Source organism: Gaeumannomyces tritici (genome assembly GCF_000145635.1).
Source record: "Gaeumannomyces tritici R3-111a-1 unplaced genomic scaffold supercont2.6, whole genome shotgun sequence".
Lineage (NCBI taxonomy): Eukaryota > Fungi > Ascomycota > Sordariomycetes > Magnaporthales > Magnaporthaceae > Gaeumannomyces > Gaeumannomyces tritici.
The window spans coordinates 1814481-1831380 of NW_008804550.1; the positions used below are offsets into that span (position 1 = coordinate 1814481).

General features: G+C 59.7%; 7 protein-coding genes across 7 annotated transcripts; 4 read left to right on the forward strand and 3 right to left on the reverse strand.

The window, feature by feature from the left end:
* Positions 1-1207: 1207 nt before the first annotated feature.
* Positions 1208-2811, forward strand: GGTG_10994 (hypothetical protein; the record flags this gene model as incomplete). The annotated part of the gene is made up of 2 exons (XM_009228873.1): positions 1208-1218; positions 1414-2811. The coding sequence occupies 2 exons, from the start codon at positions 1208-1210 to the stop codon at positions 2657-2659; spliced, it is 1257 nt and encodes a 418-aa protein (XP_009227137.1). The 3' UTR covers positions 2660-2811.
* A 985-nt stretch (positions 2812-3796) lies between these two features.
* GGTG_10995 (hypothetical protein) lies at positions 3797-4768 on the forward strand (the record flags this gene model as incomplete). The annotated part of the gene is made up of 2 exons (XM_009228874.1): positions 3797-3963; positions 4373-4768. Exons 1-2 carry the CDS (start codon positions 3817-3819, stop codon positions 4766-4768), a joined length of 543 nt encoding a protein of 180 aa, XP_009227138.1. The 5' UTR covers positions 3797-3816.
* A 466-nt stretch (positions 4769-5234) lies between these two features.
* GGTG_10996 (hypothetical protein) lies at positions 5235-6530 on the reverse strand (the record flags this gene model as incomplete). Its single annotated transcript, XM_009228875.1, has 1 exon — positions 5235-6530. The coding sequence occupies one exon, from the start codon at positions 6528-6530 to the stop codon at positions 5235-5237; it is 1296 nt and encodes a 431-aa protein (XP_009227139.1).
* Positions 6531-7137: 607 nt separating this feature from the next.
* On the reverse strand, positions 7138-11120 carry GGTG_10997 (hypothetical protein). The gene is made up of 3 exons (XM_009228876.1): positions 9785-11120; positions 8869-9709; positions 7138-8810 (listed from the first exon to the last, which is right to left on the reverse strand). The coding sequence occupies exons 1-3, from the start codon at positions 10788-10790 to the stop codon at positions 7190-7192; spliced, it is 3468 nt and encodes a 1155-aa protein (XP_009227140.1). The 5' UTR covers positions 10791-11120; the 3' UTR covers positions 7138-7189.
* A 927-nt stretch (positions 11121-12047) lies between these two features.
* On the reverse strand, positions 12048-12993 carry GGTG_10998 (hypothetical protein; the record flags this gene model as incomplete). Its single annotated transcript, XM_009228877.1, has 2 exons — positions 12048-12606; positions 12932-12993. The coding sequence occupies 2 exons, from the start codon at positions 12991-12993 to the stop codon at positions 12048-12050; spliced, it is 621 nt and encodes a 206-aa protein (XP_009227141.1).
* GGTG_10999 (hypothetical protein) lies at positions 12952-15306 on the forward strand (the record flags this gene model as incomplete). Its single annotated transcript, XM_009228878.1, has 3 exons — positions 12952-13392; positions 13473-14092; positions 14175-15306. The coding sequence occupies exons 1-3, from the start codon at positions 13051-13053 to the stop codon at positions 15304-15306; spliced, it is 2094 nt and encodes a 697-aa protein (XP_009227142.1). The 5' UTR covers positions 12952-13050.
* Positions 15307-15553: 247 nt separating this feature from the next.
* GGTG_11000 (hypothetical protein) lies at positions 15554-16184 on the forward strand. Its single transcript, XM_009228879.1, has one exon. The coding sequence runs from the start codon at positions 15722-15724 to the stop codon at positions 15923-15925; it is 204 nt and encodes a 67-aa protein (XP_009227143.1). The 5' UTR covers positions 15554-15721; the 3' UTR covers positions 15926-16184.
* Positions 16185-16900: the final 716 nt, after the last annotated feature.

The window sequence follows — 16900 nt, forward strand, 5'->3', positions numbered from 1 at the left end:
TGCCCCACCCAAACTCTATAGCAAAAAAAGATCAAAACAAACTTAATCAATCCAATCGCAACATACCAAAGCACCATAATACGCCCAAAACATTTCGGATTTTTTCGCCAATAATAAAAAGCGAAGGCAAAATGACTGCCCATTAATTTGTATATAAATTATAGTTGTTGGCTGTTTTTTTTGGTGGTGTTGATTGATTTGGCAATGGGAGCCCCTTTTTTGCGGTCTTGATTTTTTTTTTCGGCCGGTGCATGGATCAAAATTATATCCATTTACGGCTGCGTGCATCCAACCAGTCACCCAGTCTGCAGGGCATGCCAAGAATGGAAGCGATCTCCGGCTGTGGAGACACGGCACTGATGTCTTGGGCGGTCAGATTGGCTGCGCTTGTCTTTTCTCTTGTCCGGTCGTGGATATAGCGTGCAACCTGTCAATTCGCGGGCCGAAGGTAGCATATGGATGACAGACGTCAGCCCAACAGCTCAGGGTTATCCAGCGGCCAGGTTGTTGCTTAGAGATGAGCCTTGACCCGTGCAAAAACTGAAGCACAAACACATGGCAGTGGTATGCACTGTGGCACTGTGTAAGCCAAGCCTGCCCCTCTCCGCAACAACAGACAGTATCCACCTGAGCCGGGTCGTGCATCAAGGGCCAGTTGGAGTCGTTGTAACTCGACTCCTCCTCGTTGGAAGCTCGTCATCATGTGCAGCCCTCAGCCGCATTTCCATATCGAGTCCGACCCAAACTACCACCCCCCATTTTTGTCACAGACCTGCCACCGCTCGCTAGTATTAGTACAACGTGCTATAAAACAGACACAAACCTTAAACCCATCCCTTTCCATTTCCCTAACTCCTGGGTGCCATTGCTACTACGCCAGGGATGCTGCCTTCTCGTGGGCTAGGTTTTCAGACTAGCCAAGGCTGGACACCTGGAACGGTGCCTGACGCAGTCACCTTGCCCCGACCTGGAAGTCTGCACAGAACAAGAAACACGCCGAGCCCTGCCCAAAGGTTCTTTCGCTAGCGCGAGTCCATTTTTAGCTGTCCTGGCTCCATTTTATTGCCGTATCGGTCACATCCACCTAGCCTACCTTCCATACTCTCCGCCCGGACCGGTACATCACGTCGCATAGCATGTTGACGAAGGTTTCTTCTAGTAGGGATACCTACGTCAGTTTTGACAAGCACCCCTGCTGGATGGCCAGATGCGCAGCATGTAAAAAAGCCACAGGACGAGCCGCTTGTCTGGCGACGGGACGTCGTGCAGCTTGGCCAAAATACTCCTTCTTTCCATGTAAAAATCACGCACGTTGAGCTTGATTGCAAGCTTGATTGCATCCATCGAACAGAGGCGCAACCAGATACCCTGTGCTTGTTCCTTACTCCTGACGACCGAATACCATATCCGCAGTGGCGTGGGCATAGATATTTTGTTCTCGATGTTATCAAAAAGGGCCTCCACCACGAGGTTGACTCCGCGCTTGTCTTCGGGCCTATTAATCGCATCCGCAGCTGTCCTCTTTGTCCTCCTCAGCTACCTCACATTATACGCGCCAGAAATCGCCGAGCCCAAGGAGCGCAAGTCGAGGACGCGCCCGCTGAGCCAGTATGCCATCGTCGCGGGGCAGCAGGGGATGGGCGGCGAGGGGGAGCGGCCCGCGCGGGCGGCCGCGTCGAACCGCACGCTGGGCTTCGGGTCCATCCAGTTCCTGAACCTGCCGCACCGCCACGACCGCGCCGACGCGGCCTTCCTCCAGGCCTACCTCACCGACCTCGAGCTCACGCGCTTCCCCGCCGTCCGGGCCGAGGACCTGCGCGACCAGGGGCTCCCGCCCACGGAGCAGCCCGCCCGGCTCAACATTCGCGAGAAGGCCTGCTACCGCGCGCACGCAAACGTCTGGCAGCACATGGTCGAGCACCGCGTCCCGGCCCTGATGGTGCTCGAGTCGGACGCCGCGTGGGACGTCGGGCTCAAGGAGATCATGGCGACGCTCAACGGGCCGTTCCGCGACCTGATCGCTGAGGCTACAGGCCAGGCCGCCGCTGCACCCCCGGACCCGTCGGACCCCTGGATGGCGGGCAGCGGCGCCTGGGACGTGCTGCACCTCGGCGGCTGCTCCGACACGTGGAGGGAGGGCGACCCGTACCGCATCTACGCGGACCCGCGCGCGCCCGCGGCCAAGGGCCCGTTCGACAACCTGCCGGCCCAGACGCGCGAGCGCCGGGCCGTCTTCCGCGCGTACCACATGGCCTGCCCGACGGCGTACGCCGTGACGCTGCGCGGGGCGGCCAAGCTGCTGCTGCGCACGGCGTGGAACCTCGAGGAGCCTGTGGACCTGGCCATGAGCCTCATGTCCATGACCGGCGAGCTCAAGGTCTACAGCGTCCGCCAGCGCATCTTTGCCCAGTGGGCCTACGTGCCGGGCATCGGCATGGGCGCGCGCGGCGCCAACAGCGACATTAACAACCAGCCCGCCGACGACGGCATGGACGGCTGGGAGGAGGCCAAGCGGACGCACAGTGTCTGGGGGTACAAGGAGCAGCTGTACCAGGACACGGATTTCAAGCAGATGGCCATGCACGCGGCCTGGGACAGGATCATCGGGCCGAAGGAGCCGCCGAGGGGGGACGGGGGATCGTTGCCGTCGTTGCCATGAGGCCGGGTAGAGCCCCGGATGTCTAAAATTTCCCTTGTTCTTTGCATTACCATGATGAAAGCCTTTGTTTTTTGTAACCCAAATACCTCCTGCGATGATTTAACTTTGAATTTAAAAATTTGCCCGTAGGCTGTTCTAGGGCTGACCCGTGATTTCCTCCACGAAAATTGATTATTGGTGATGCCCAAACTGGTGATGCCATTCGGTATCTCTTCCATTTTTATTGCATCCCCGAGCACACCACACCCTTTCTTTCGGTACGCCCGCCATTTCCCCACAAAACATCACAGCCGTCATCCTTCCCAACAACCGCAGTCACGGGTCTCCGCGGGATGCCCCCCCGCCTGAGCGCGGTGCGCCTAGACCCCCACGTCTGCTGCCGACATGGTCTCCGAGGAGTCAAAGGGACCGGGCAGGGGCGAGGCTTGCGATACGCCTATTTGCCAAGGCTAGGGAAAATGCAGCTTGCCATTGACGGCAATCACTTCGCCTCGTTCGCGGCGCAGCAAGACGGTCGAGTTTTGCTCGTTGAGGCGCTGAGGGAGGGTTAGTGCCAGTCGGATGCATGAAGGGGAGGCGGAATACCATGCACATGTTAGACCGGTAGCACCATCGTTCCCATCAGGACAAACATGGGACCTATCTTGACTGACCCATCTCTTTGGGAACACCGAGATGCACAAGCCTTGGGCAGATGGCGGTGTGACAGGTCTGCACCCTTGGCGTCTTGCGGAGCGCTGAAAGAACACAACAGCAAGTCAAGTGGCTGAGGCTACGGTAAATTCCGGTCCATCAGATCAAGGGGTCTCTCGTTCCGATCAATGTGATCTAAATTTGGCTACCAAGTACCATCTGCGAGGGAAAGAAAAAGGAAAAACCCACCTAGTAACAGGGGGTTAATAAGGGGTTGAAGCTGGAGATCGCAGAGGTCGTGGTGACTTGGGGGATGTCACGAGACTTCAAGAATTTCTCGTCCTTTGAAAGCTTTTCTCAATTTCTCTCCTTTTTTCACCAACTTCAACAATGGCAGTGACTTTATGCCAGCACGTGACCCCCCTTTCGCCGCCCTTGTGATCTCCAGTTTTAACCCCCCCTGTTGGGAGGCGGGTTTTTCCTTTTTCTTTCCCTCGCAGATGGTATCAGCCCAGCATCCCCGTATGATATCCCCAGCACTGCCATGTCACGTAACCCCTAGAGCGCCGTTAAGCTTTCGCTTGCGAGAAAGGAGACGCCACAGCCGTTCCTTTTCACACATATGCCTGCCCATGTCCCATTTGGTCTCATCAACGCCAAGACTGCCTCTGGTAGGTCTTTTTCCTCGGCGGTACATGACATGCACACATCTAGGTACCTAGCAGCGTGGGATCGGCTATACCGGCCGTGGCAATGCCGATTCAGCAGTCATGATTTTGATAGCAAGTCATCGCTCCGGACCAGGCGCACGGATCGTCAACCGTTGCTTTCCAAGCATATATAACATTGGCCTACCTCTCTACCTGCATTGTGCTCTTTTCCCTTCCTCTCCATCACCGATCCTCATCTTTCGTTGCTACCTTTCCTTCCGTCTTTTTCCTTTCGTCCTCCCGTCATTGCTCTCCTTGCCTTGCTCTTCTAGGCCCTGACTTGTTGCATCTGCTCGACTTTCGACGTCTCCTGACCCAAATCTTTCAATCTTCGTCTTTCCACCCAAAAACAAAACTCACAACCGCCAAGATGCAGTTCACCGCCACCGCTCTCCTGGCCCTCTTCGCTGTCACGGGCGCCCCGGCCATGGCAGCTCCCACCCCCTTCGAAGGTATCGCCGTGCCCAAGCCCAACCCGGCGCCCAAGGGCACCAACCCCATCAAGGCCGCGGCCAAGAAGGTCGGCGAGGGCGCGGCGGTCTGCGTCCTCGGAGCCATCCTTTGCGGGAAGATGGCCGTCGACGCCATCAAGGGCAATTCGCCCAAGATCTATGGCCGCGAGGACGTGCACACCATCGGCAACCTCGAGGCTCGCAGCCCCGATGCTGACGTCCCCTACGTCGCCATCGTCACCCGCGACACTGCGATCGACGAGGAGTCTCAGGAGGAGGCCCCGGAGTCGTTCGACGAGGAGGCCGAGGAGTAAACAGGCGGCACCATCGACGCAATCATGGGATTTCTTTGGGTAATCGGCCGACTAGACAAATATCTCGGAGAATCCGAGGATTGTAACACTTTACCCGGGTTAGAGCATTGGCAGGGTGGTTTTGGCTTTTTCAATACATTGTGTGGGGATTCTACCTCCCCTCAAACTATACCCGTTTCCAGGCCTGCGATATGGTTCGCCGGTGGTCGACTTTCCTTGATGAAGCCGAGTCCCGCAAGAAACAACCACTTCATGTCTTTGCTCCATGGCTTGGAAGGATCATTGAAAGAAACTCGGAGGGTTTGTCGTCAACCTGCTGATCACGAGCTCTTCGCCGACAGGCTGCCAGACACTTGGTTCATGGTGGGACATGTCATGGCTAATGTCGCGAACCTCGTCAATATACTAGCCTAACCCTGCCTCCCCCGACGTCCCCACTCACCCATCCCTCACACCAACCCCCGGCCTAGCCCTGCTTCTTCTTGACCTTGCGCTGCCACGAGTAGTGCTCCGTCACGCTGTTCGCAAACACGCGCAGGGCCGTGACGTCGTTTGCATCGGCGCCCTGCTCGATGACGGCGGCCTGGACCGCGAGGGCGCCGTACTTGCGCGCCTGCTTCTCGAACCCGAGGTACGCGTAGTTGTACGCCACCAGCTCGTACGCCTCGGCCATGCGCGCGTGCATGTTGTCGCGCCCCAGCAGCGCCACGTAGTGCTCCAGCATGCCCGTCGTGACGCGCGCGCTGTCCATGTCCTTGAGCTCCTTCTCGATGGCCGCCAGCTCCGCGTGGCGCCCGTCGCGCGCCCGCACCGCGTCCAGGTCGCCGCCCGACGCGCAGTGGTCGCAGCTGCAAGCCGTACCCCAGAGCTGGCGCGCGGCTTCGGCGCGCTCGACGCGGGGGAGGGTGGGGTTCAGGAACGACAAGGAGAGCGGCTCGTCCGGGTCGGTCGTCCGGCGCGCCACCGTCAGGTGCAGCTCGTGGTTTGGGCCGACGTGCCAGGCCACGTTGGCGCGGCACTCGTGGCGCGCCGCCAGCGCCTCAGGGTACAGCGCGTGGTGGCGCCCGTGGCCCGGCCCGTCCCAGTGCGTCGCCCCGGTGCCCGTCTCGAAGGGGTGCAGGAGGAGTGCGTCGCGGAGGCTGCTCCGCGCGCTGGGGTGTCGGGACTTGGCCATGCCGGCCCTGGCAATCTCGCGGGTCTTGTCCGGGAGCAGGGCGAGTGCGGCCTCTAGGAGGTGGTCCTGCGCCGCCCGGTCTGTCTCGTTGAGGAAGGTCTTGTGCGCCATGACGACGGGCATGAGCTCCATAAGCTTGGTTCCGCGCTTCAGGGGCTGCGTGGCCACGAGCTCGAAGGGCGACTCGGCGTGGCTGTCGCTTTTTGATGAGGATGGCATCTCTCGCGCCTCGAATGGCACGCCAGGTGCGCCTGGGCCTGGGGTGCTTTGCATCTTGTTCATAAACACTTCCAGCCTCCTGATCTTTTGGAAGTTGTCGTGGCTGGTGATCACCACCAGCCCCCTGCCGTTGCCGACCTCACGGCTCGAGTAGAGGCACCATTTTCCCTCGCAAATGTTGGGTGTGTACCATCCCTCGGGGTGGAACGTTGCCGTTTCTGTCAGGTTCTCCATGTACTTAGGTATCATGGGCACCTGAACCCCTTCCTGAGCGATGCCCGCGTCGCCATGGCTGGACGCTGCTGCTACACTCGACAGCTGGGCCGCCAAGACAAGGAGGGAGGCCTGGAGGAAAGATGGGAGTGCCATTGATGTAGCTGTCTCAATCGTGATTCAACTCGCAGGTGCAGTAAGTGGCCACCAATTTTTTTCGGCGGTTAGAAACGAGAAAGCATTAAATGCAGCACAGAAATGTGAATGCTCCTCTGGGCATACGTCGGGAGAGCAACCATGGGTCCAGCACACCTCTGGAGTCAAGCAACGTGTTCAATCTCATATATTGGCGCTCGATGCACCGTATACTACCGACGTTGGTGATATCGGCATCCGCCTAAAGTGCACCGGCACCTCGGTTTCCACTTGCCCTCACCCCTTTACCACTTCAATTTATTAGAAGCATTTTTGCCAGCCACTCACGCTTCTATCTTTTTTTTTCTTGCTAAAGCCCCCTGGATTTGAACCAAGCACCCGGACTCATGGCAATCGCGGGAGCCTTTTGCCGACAAAACGGTTATATTAACCCCAGTACCACCATAGTCTTTCCCAGATTACCAGAGGCACGAATGAAAAGCTCGAGCACATTCGCTATCCCGCCATTGGTCGTCAAGCGGCGCTATACCACCTGCATCAACACGATAGCCGTACTGACGCGAGGAGCAGGAAATTCGGGTTTAAAATCGATGTTGCCGAAATATTAGGGACAGTTGGGAAAAAAACCGATGCATTGAGCGAGCGTACTTGTGCAACATCTACGGCTTAAAAGTTAAAAATCCGTCACCGTCGAAGTATGTCCTTCTGGTCCCCTTCTGAACAGCCACTCGCCTCTTCAGGTCCGGGACTTCCCCATACCCTAACGACGCAAACTTCTGCACGAGGCGCTGGCTGAACTTCTGGGCGGCACGAATTACATCGGAGAATTTATCGTCAGCTTTTCCCGTTTTGCCCTTCCCCGGTTGCCCTTTTACCCCTGTACCTTTTTCCGTTGTGACTTTTTCCGTTGTGACTTTTTCCGTTGTGACTTTTCCTGTCTTGATTTTGGTCTCACACGCCTGAGGGCTCTCCATGTCGCGGAAAAATGCCAGCTCCTCTGCCCTATTTCTGGCCTCCAGCAGCAGTCGCGCGACACCTTGGTGACTGTTGGCCCATGCGATGCCAATGGCTTCTGTAAGCGCCTCTGTCTGAAAGTGCTGCTGCGTCTCCAGCAGTAACCGCACAACATTTTCGTGGCCTTGGGCAGATGCGTAGCAGAGGGCTGTCAAAATCGCACCTTGGTGAAGAGGCCCCTCCACCGCCAGCAGCAACCGCAAAATCTTCTCGTTTCCCTCTGCCGATGCGATGCAAATGGCGTTTGAAACATCTATCGGGCAAGGGAACTCTTCTGCCTTTAGCAGCAGCAGCCGCACTACCCCTTCGCGGCGACGGTTTTTCGATGCGACGCACAGGGCGCTTGAAAGAGTCTCCGGACCACGAAGCCCTCTCGCCTGCAATAGCAACCGCACGATATCTTCATGCCCTCGCATCGATGCGGACCTAAGGGCTAGCCTAAGGGTAAATGGCGAAAGAGGCTTCTCCATATCTAGCAGCAGCCGCACAATATCACCATGGCCGTGTTGTGACGCCGTCACTAGAGCATCGCGGAGCGAGAATGGGTCGGACCGCATCTCCACCAGACGCTCGATCGTCCTTGGGAATCCACCGGCGCAGGCCGCGATAAGTGGCGACGGACTGTCGAACCCGTGGAGTCTCGTGACCTCCTTGAGCACGGGCGCCGTGGCCCTCGCCTGCAGCAGCCTAACCGACTCCTCGACAATTTCATCCGAGACCTCAGCTCTGCTGCCGTGCTGCTTCCAGAACTCCCACGCCGCAGTTCGGAACGGAAACTCGGCGTCGATGTCGCTCCCGTCGCTTTGGATGGTCCTAAGATAGGCCAAGCAAGTCCAGGTTATGGAGATGCTGGCACCCGGGTCCCCGAAATCGGGTCGGCCGACGAGGTAGTCCTTCAGTGAGATATGGGCGAGCTGCAGGGCCTCACCCTGAATTTGGTCGGTTTCGAGCCTAAGCAGACTGGGGCAGTATTCGAGGAGGGCATGCGCGTTGAACGGTCTGCGCTCGGGGTCGAAATCTCGAGGCTCCGTTTCGGCCTGTGTAGCGATCACATCTCCCGCTTCTCCCACTCTGAGAGGTCTCCCGGAGTTGACTATAAATAGCAGGAGACGCATGGCATCTTGCTTAAGTTGCGGCGGAATGTTCTCCATGACGCGATCGTACATCTGCGTAAGGTCCTTCGGCAGTCTTTGGAGGCAGTCCCGAATAGCCCTGGGGTTTGTGCACTTGGACAATTCCTCCACGTGGCAGGAGGCCAAGAGGAACCTGGACAGGTGTTAGCTGACGGTTGAGGTGCTTTTGGCACGCGTGGGCAGGGACTTACATTGGGCCAGCATCCTCCCCAACCACGCGGCCAATATTCCGGGACAGGTCTCCACCGGCAGGCACCTTCTTGCTGAAAGATATGTCGTTGATGAGTTTTGCTTGGACGTAGGAGCAGATATCGCGGTTGATGGCAGTTTCGTCGAGTGGCAGGCAGTTATCCTCGCCAATAATCGAAGGGATGTGCTGGTGGAATTCGGATTCTGGTCGACTGGTGAAGATCAAGCGGACACGCTCTAGCTCGCGCATTCCGACTGCGTCCTTGACCCAATCGATCAATTTGCTTCTGGTTGTCGACTCGTCCAGTGCGTCCAAGAGAATGACGACCTCCCCCAAATTGATGAGCATCTTGCACAAGCTCTCCCACAAGGTGGTATTGGACGGTTGGTCTTCAGAAACCTGGAGAATCCCTTCAGGATCTTTGCCGATGCGAAGTTGATGAGTGTATGCCTGGAAAACCAGCGACCTCAGCATGGCGTCGGTCGTTCGCTTTTTGGAATCGCTAAAGTCGAAGAAGAAGGTGAGGACGATACGACCCGCGAGGTGGTCGATGATTCTGGCACTGAGGACCGTTTTCCCGCATCCCACAAGGCCATACAACCACAAGTGTCGGCGGTGTGATCCAGGGAACCACTCCTGGAACTTGGCCACTCCCAAGATCCAGTCGCCAGTTCCGGGATGGCGGAGTTCCCTTGCACGGTTGATGTTCGTGGATGAATCGGCAGGAGATAGCCACTCCTTTAGTTTGGCGATGCTGGACTGGGACTTGAGGGATGCGAGCGTATCATTTGTGTCTTGCGCATGCTGCTGCAACAAGTCGACTCCCTTTTCGATTCTCGTCACTATCTCGCCGCCACAGATAAGTAAGTAGATGAACATCTACGGAGCAGAGGGAAAGCCGGGCCGAAATCACTTGCCCACACCAAGAACCTCGTTGGCCGTCTTCTCCCCCTCAACTTGGCCAGGCGCAATCTGAAGCAGCAACTCTTTGGCGTACGCGGCAGCCATCATTGCAGCAAACCCTTGCCAGCCCTTATTCTTGTGGGAATCCGAATAATCGCAAATACCCCGAATGACGAGGCAGGGGAAATTGTTCATCAGGCCGGCCGCCTCCATTTCAAAGCAAAGGACGCCCTTGTCCCTCGCCAGCCCATCGCGGACCGTAGCGTCCTTCATTAGCTGATTGGCGCTGGCTATTAGTCCGTAATGGATGACGGCGAAGTCTTGCCCGTCTTCAGGCTCCTCTCGTTTTGGTCGCGGAACTAGATGATTCGGGTCGTCACCGCACTTGCCGCAGCTCGCCTCGTCCTTGCCGTGCACGTAGAGGGGTCGATACAGCCTATCGCTCGTGGCATCTGGACGGGAGTACTTCGCGCGCGCCGCCTTCGTCAGACGGCTCTCATCCAAATGCTCGGCGATCTGGGCTTCGTAACGGTGGCCGTACGCCTCGTGCTCGGACTTCAGAATGGCCACTGCCGTCCGGAGGGCCTGTGGTGGCTGGTTCAAATACCCCGTCATGGTAAATGTCCGGTCCTGGATCGACTTTCCGAAATCGTACTGGAGCACGCCGCCATACCCGTTACCGGGACTGCTGACAGCAATATCGCCGAGATGCATGTTGTTCTTCTCGGATGGCGCGCCGCCTCCGATGCCGACCATCAAGCCGAAACGGATGTTGGGAAAGCTGCGTAGCATATTCGCAGCCACGACAGAAGCGGCCGTTGTTCCGTACTCTCCATCAGGCAAGCAGGCGATCACAACGTTGTGGCGGCCCATCTTCCCCAGGACGTAGGAATTGGTGTCATGAATGTCGACGGCTTCGGGGAGGGAGGGGGTTGTATCGAGGAAGAACTTCGCAGCAGTCAGCTCGGTGGGCAAGGCCGAGATCCAGCCAATGGTGTAGGTGTCGTTAGAAGACGTCATATTGGGTGGTTGATTGCAGAGTGTGTGGATTATTTGATGAGAACGGAAAACTGTGGTCTGTGAAGGCAAGATGATATGCGAGGGCTACTAGGCTTTCTGGGCGAGTTGGATTGGGGGAGATGGTCACTATAAGGTTAAGGGTCCAATTCTTGCAGGGAGACACTTCCATCGCACCCTCCCTCTAGCGACTACCCTCTGGCCTTCGCGTAATCGCGGGAGACTCCTCGGATGGGAAGGGCATATCCTGAACCTTTGCTAATCAACCTCCCTCCCGTCAAATTCGCGAATATGCGAGGCAACCCAAGAGAGGCACCTAGGCCGGGCTCCAAGTTGGGGACCCAAGCTAGGCCTGCGCCCGGCTCCGGCTCCTGCAGGTTGAGGACAGTCATTGGAACACGTCGACGGCAGTTGGGCGCGGGGCAGGTCGGGCAGGAAGCAGCCGTCCAAATTCCTTGCCGGCTACTTCAAGCACCCTGGGCCGAAACGAGCAACGAGCGTGTGGAAAGACAGAGATTGCGGCTGCCTCTCGCTCCCTTGGACTCTCATGCGCGGCGCGGGTGCCGTCCATCCACATGATCGAGGCCACGAGCGCGACGGAAACTCATCTCGCACATGGCGAAAATGCAACATGTCCCAATACGTGCGGGGGAATGCGGGGCCGGGGAGCAGACAACATGGTATGAGGCTGCAGTGGATGGCAGCATGGCCTGGGATGGAGGCGCAAAGAGCCAATAAAACATGCCCACGCCGCAGAAATCCGAAGCTGTTTCGACCACATGGCTACCCGGAAAGTATTGACGCCAGTTGCGCATAGCGCGGATGTCCGGAAAGCAAGCATGCAGCAACGCCGCCAAGCCAGGACCCCTATACTTTCCGGGGTCGGGCTCCAGAGCTGTCAAGCCAGCAAAGGGTGTTGCCAATAATGTATCTCGACATGGAGGTCACAAGGCCGTATCTCACTGCCGCACCAATGCAGGAATGGGTCAGCATTGAAGATGCCAGAGAGAAGCAAGACGACGCCCGCCTTGCGATAAGGCGGCCTGCAATACGAGATGCAACGCGGCCCAAGTCAAAGGCTGTCGCGCAGCATCTGATTGATGGTGCCATCCGGGCATGTCCCAAAGGCTGCGGCCCAACTGAAGCCCCCAGAAATGAGTAGCCTCTCTCGGGAAAGAGTTGTTTGGGTGATGTGATGAGGTGAGGGTCGTGGGAGTGGCTGCTTGTCGCGATACATTATTGTTCCGACCCGAAGCTGCTTCAAGCCCTGCCCGAGCCTTCCTCATGTCGAGCCTCCTCTAGAGCCTGGAAAGCAAAAATATCTCCCAGCGATCCGCGATCCTGGTATGCCACCCCCAACCCCTCCTGTCGAGCCTCCTCGTTTTCGTCGGAATAGGGCTGCTGCACCAGCGCGGGCCCGTTGACGGCGGGGTACACGTCATTCCCGCGGGCCAGGCCGCGCAGGTTCCGCAGGCGGACGTACGGGAGCGTGAGGCCGGCCAGCAGGGTCTCGAAGAGCGCGAGACACGCGGGCCCGCGGAGGATGAGGCCCGCGAAGCCGCCGTCCATCGAGCCGAACGAGTCGAAACCGGGCGGCTGCAACAGCGACCACGGGGTCGCGATGCCGACAATCAGCGAGAGCAGGCCGGCGGCGTAGAGGGCCAGGCCGGCGTAGGCCCACGCGCGCTTCGAGTCCATGCCGCGGTCGGCCGCGAGCGAGAGGCGCGTGGCCAGCAGCTCCGGCCAGACCAGCAGGAAGGCGAGGCCGAGGGCGGCGGCAGCGACCGGGACATGTTTGTTGCGGACGCGATGGGATCGGCTATGCGGGGAGAGATATTTGGGTGCCGAGATTTGGGTCGATATTTTGGAGTATTCGTTCGTGGAAGGCAAGTCCAAAGCCGAAGCAGATATGTCATGAGGACATAAGGGACCAGGGTTATTTCTAATCACGGCCCGTCCCGAGAGGCCGCCCTGTCTTGACGTCACGGTACGACGCGCCGCCGCGCGTTGGGGTTGCACAGCTTTTGGATTCCTCCAATACACGTCGCTCCCTTGGCAAGCCGCTTTCCGTCCGTAACACTGGCGTGTCGCAAAACAAGGCGGCTAGGCGTCAAGCTTCGAGTCACCCCGCTCCTAGCCAAAACGGCTTGCTGGATCCAAATGAGCCATCCATGATCATAAGCACAGCCTCGGCTAGTTTGGACATGTTCCCACACGCCCACGGCGACCATGGAAGGTCACCGAGGCAGCCAAAGGACAAGCGATGGATCTCTGTCGCCTCTGCCAGGGATTCAGCCTCTACGAGCTGACCCGTCTCCCCGGACGCACCGGCAACCTCGACCTGACGATTGCCCGCCAGAACGTCGCAGAGGGGTGCCGCTTTTGCTCGCCGCTGGTTACCTCTGTCCGCAAGGGCCAGCTACACCCCGAATCCGAGCGACAGATGCGCATATACATCCAAGCCATCTCTGAGCCGCACACCGGAAACGGTGACCACCAGCGGGACGGCGCCCTTCTCATCAATGGCCTGCGCGTGTTCCTTGCGCCGGCGATGTACCTAGCCGACGGTCTGGAGCCGGTTGCGGGGTCGCAGGCGACGCTCAACGTATGCGCTGATCCAGGTATGCAGGCGGAACGCGGCTGGCGCGCATCCTCCCCCTTGAAGCTTGACGACATTGGCGCTAGGGGGGCGTCAATCTTCTCCCCCATTCTAACTGGGGCGTGTCAGAAAGCGACGCGGGGACGTCCGGGGCAGTGTCGGGCCGCTACGTCGGACACGACCCGCAGTCCACAACCTTCGCGCGCGAGGTGCGCCACTGGCTCGACGCCTGCAGCCGCGGCCACGAGCGCTGCCGCCGCTCCCTGTCGGGCGGCGAGCTGCCCGACGCCAGGCGCAGCCCGCTCCCTACGCGCTGCGTCGACGTCGGCTCCCTTGGCGACGGCGACGCCCTGCGCCTGGCCGACACGGCCGGGCAGACGGGCGCTTACGCGACGCTCAGCCACCGCTGGGGAGCCGACACGGCGCTCTCGCAGACCACGGCGCTCAACCGCGCGGCCCGGGCCGACGGCTTCTCCGCCTCGGGGCTGCCCAAGACGTTCCGGGACGCCGTCGACGTCGCCCGCCGCCTGGGCGTCCGCCACCTGTGGATCGACTCGTTATGCATCATCCAGGGCGAGGGGGGCTCGGACGACTGGGCGCGCGAGGCCGGCCGCATGGCGGGCTACTACCAGGACTCGCTGGCGACGCTAGCCGCGGCAGCCGAAGGCGGCGGGCTGTTTGAACCAGGCCGGACGAGCAGCAGGCAGTTCGGGAGGGGGCTAGTACGCCTACCCTTCCGCGATCGCGTTGGGGCCCCGCGGGGCGAGTTCTACGTCTTCCCCGCGGAGCCCCGTGGCGCCGCGCTTCGAGGCCGAGGTGCGCGACAGCGCGCTGATGAGCCGCGGCTGGATGTTCCAGGAGTGGATGCTCAGCCGGCGCATCGTGTACTTCGCCGGGCTGGGCGTCTACCTAGAGTGCCAGAGCGACCAGCCCCGCAACTCGTACGGTGAGTGCCTCGCGTGGCCGGCCGGGAGAGTCGCAAGCGACGAGTTTGCGCTCAAGGCCCTTGTCGATTTCTCGACCGCGGGGCAGGAGCACGGGCGCCTTTGGTGGGACCTCGTCGAGACCTACTCGGCGCTCGAGCTCAGCTTCCCGGCCAAGGACCGCCTGCTCGCCCTCTCGGGCGTGCTGGCCGAGTTCTCGCTGGCTCGAAGGGCCCAGCTCGCCACGCCCGGCCACGATCTGTACGCCTCCGGGCTGTGGCTGAGCAACCTGCACCAGAGCCTGCTGTGGCAGCAGAAGCACAGGCCGCTCCCGGGCGCCACCGCCAGGATCAGAAACATGCCCTCGTGGTCCTGGGCGTCATTTCAGGGCCCCGTGACGTGGAAGATACTCAGGGGTTTTCGGGAAGTGAGCAACCTGTGCGAAGTCCTAGAAATTGGTGATAAAAGCTCCACTGTCGGGCCGGACGTTGTCCGCACGCACGCCGAGGCCGACGCGGCCATCACGCGCATCCGCCTGAGGTGCCGCGCGCTAGCCGTCACTGCGTGGGAGAAGTATACCCCCCACGAGCTCGACCGCCTGCCGGTCCCCATCTCATACGCCACGACCGATGGGGTTGGCCTCCGGAAGGTATCTCTGGCACCACCCGCCAGCGGCGGCGGCACCATCCTGAGCACGCGCCACGTGTGCGGCTGGGCCAGCTTCGAGGACGCCGGCTTCCAGAACCAGCGTGACTTTGCAGACGGCGGAGAGACGCTCGCGCTGCACGTGCTCAGCTCCCGAGCGCTCGACGGGCCCATAGACCGCGGGCTGTTCTTCCGCTGGCAGCCGGCGCACTGCGTCGTTCTGGTGCGGCGGGTTGAGGGCGGCGAGGGCGGATTACCCGAATATCGCCGCATCGGCATGGGCGCCCTGTGGGATGGGCCGGAGCCGGCAGTGCTAAATAAGGCAGATATCCGAGATTTATGGCTGGTCTGAGGGGTTTGTTGATACTTGACGCGCACCTTGACGTGCCCGCGCCAGCTTCGGCCCCAGCTGGCAGATGTCGGTGGCCCCTGGAAACGCTCTTCAGGGCAAATCCCGAGTGGCTATGTGGCGCGGCCCCACCCCAAGGCCAAACCGGCGAGCGAGAGCACTGCCCGGACCGGACAAATACCAACCCCCGAGTCCCGACCCCCGACTCCGAGAGGCAATCAGCGCGAGCCCATGCCAGAAGTGCTATCAAGCAACCTGCGACCCACCCTCCGCCCAAACCCACAAGGCGGGCGAGGGGACCTATGGAGATGGCCACGGGGCAGCCCGGACGCACGCTCCATAGTCTCAAGCCAGGTACTTCGCGATACCTCGAGGTACAAGCCGAAATTGGCAGCTAGCTCCGGTCAAGGCACTTGCCATGTCCCCGAGAAAGGATGCCGCCGTCGCAGGGGTGTGGAAGAGGGGGGGTGGCGGCGGCAGACGTGTGAGCGGGCATGACGGGGTCATGAGAAAAAACAGGGAAGTTGAGCAGGCAGGGCGGGGCTTCGACGGTGGACGCCGAGAGGGAAGGCCCGACAAGGCAGGTATTTTGGGTGCATCAGCTGAGGGCTTGAAGGGGTGAGTGATGAAAATGGTGGCCTCGGGGGAAGCCGCTCGCACTTCTCAGCGAGCGATATTGGCTCGACGATGATGAATATACGAAGCGTATGATGACCATCGTCGGCAACGTCGACAGCAGCTGGCTGACGCGACGCTTGGCAGCATACTATGCCCGTGTTTAGACCATATAGTGTAGGATATTAGAGGCAGCAATATTTCTGGCCAGAATACAGCCAGTCAACCGTGGGCAGGACATCACGGTGAGGAAAGCTGGTGCATCACCATCCCGGTACGCAGAACCGTCGGACCTTTTCTAGTGGTGAGGTGGGCTTAGCCCCGAGTTGTCAAGTGCGGTCCAGAACCAGGCGGTGAAAGCCGGCCCCCGACAGGGGCGGAAGCAGCTCCGGCCAGACAGCACAGCGAGGGGCGTTGAGGGAGGGGGAAAATCAGAAAGACCCAATGGGCTCGCCGGCCTCCTTCGGGGTGTGCGAGCTGTGGCGGCGCGAGTCACGGGGGCGCAGGAGGCATCGTGACACCTGTGTTTGGAGGCGAAGCACCTCCGCTGGCGCTGTTGCCGTCGGCTTTGATCCCCAAAGAGGGAAGCGCAGTGAGTATACCCAATGTGCAGCCACGAGTCGGGGAGAGCCCCGTATCGGAGGATAGTTCGGGATTTGTTGAGGGAGCAAAGTCACACGATGGCGCCGGAAATGGGGGAATGCCGAGTCCGAGCGCGTCATAGCCATCCGCCATCCACCATCGACCACAAGGGTGACGGTGATGGGCAGGGTAGGGTAGGGCCTCCGGCCTCCGCTGGGCCTCGCCCACGTTCACCCCTTGTTCTGGCTTCCCCATGGCCCATGCTCAAGCTATGGGCCCGGGGCCACATGCGACAGATCCTGGTTGCCGGCAGCGAGGCTCCCCACTGAGAAGACTACCTAGATAACTACCTACCTAGGTATGAAATGTGTGTCAATAAGAGGTGTGGATAAAACAGGCG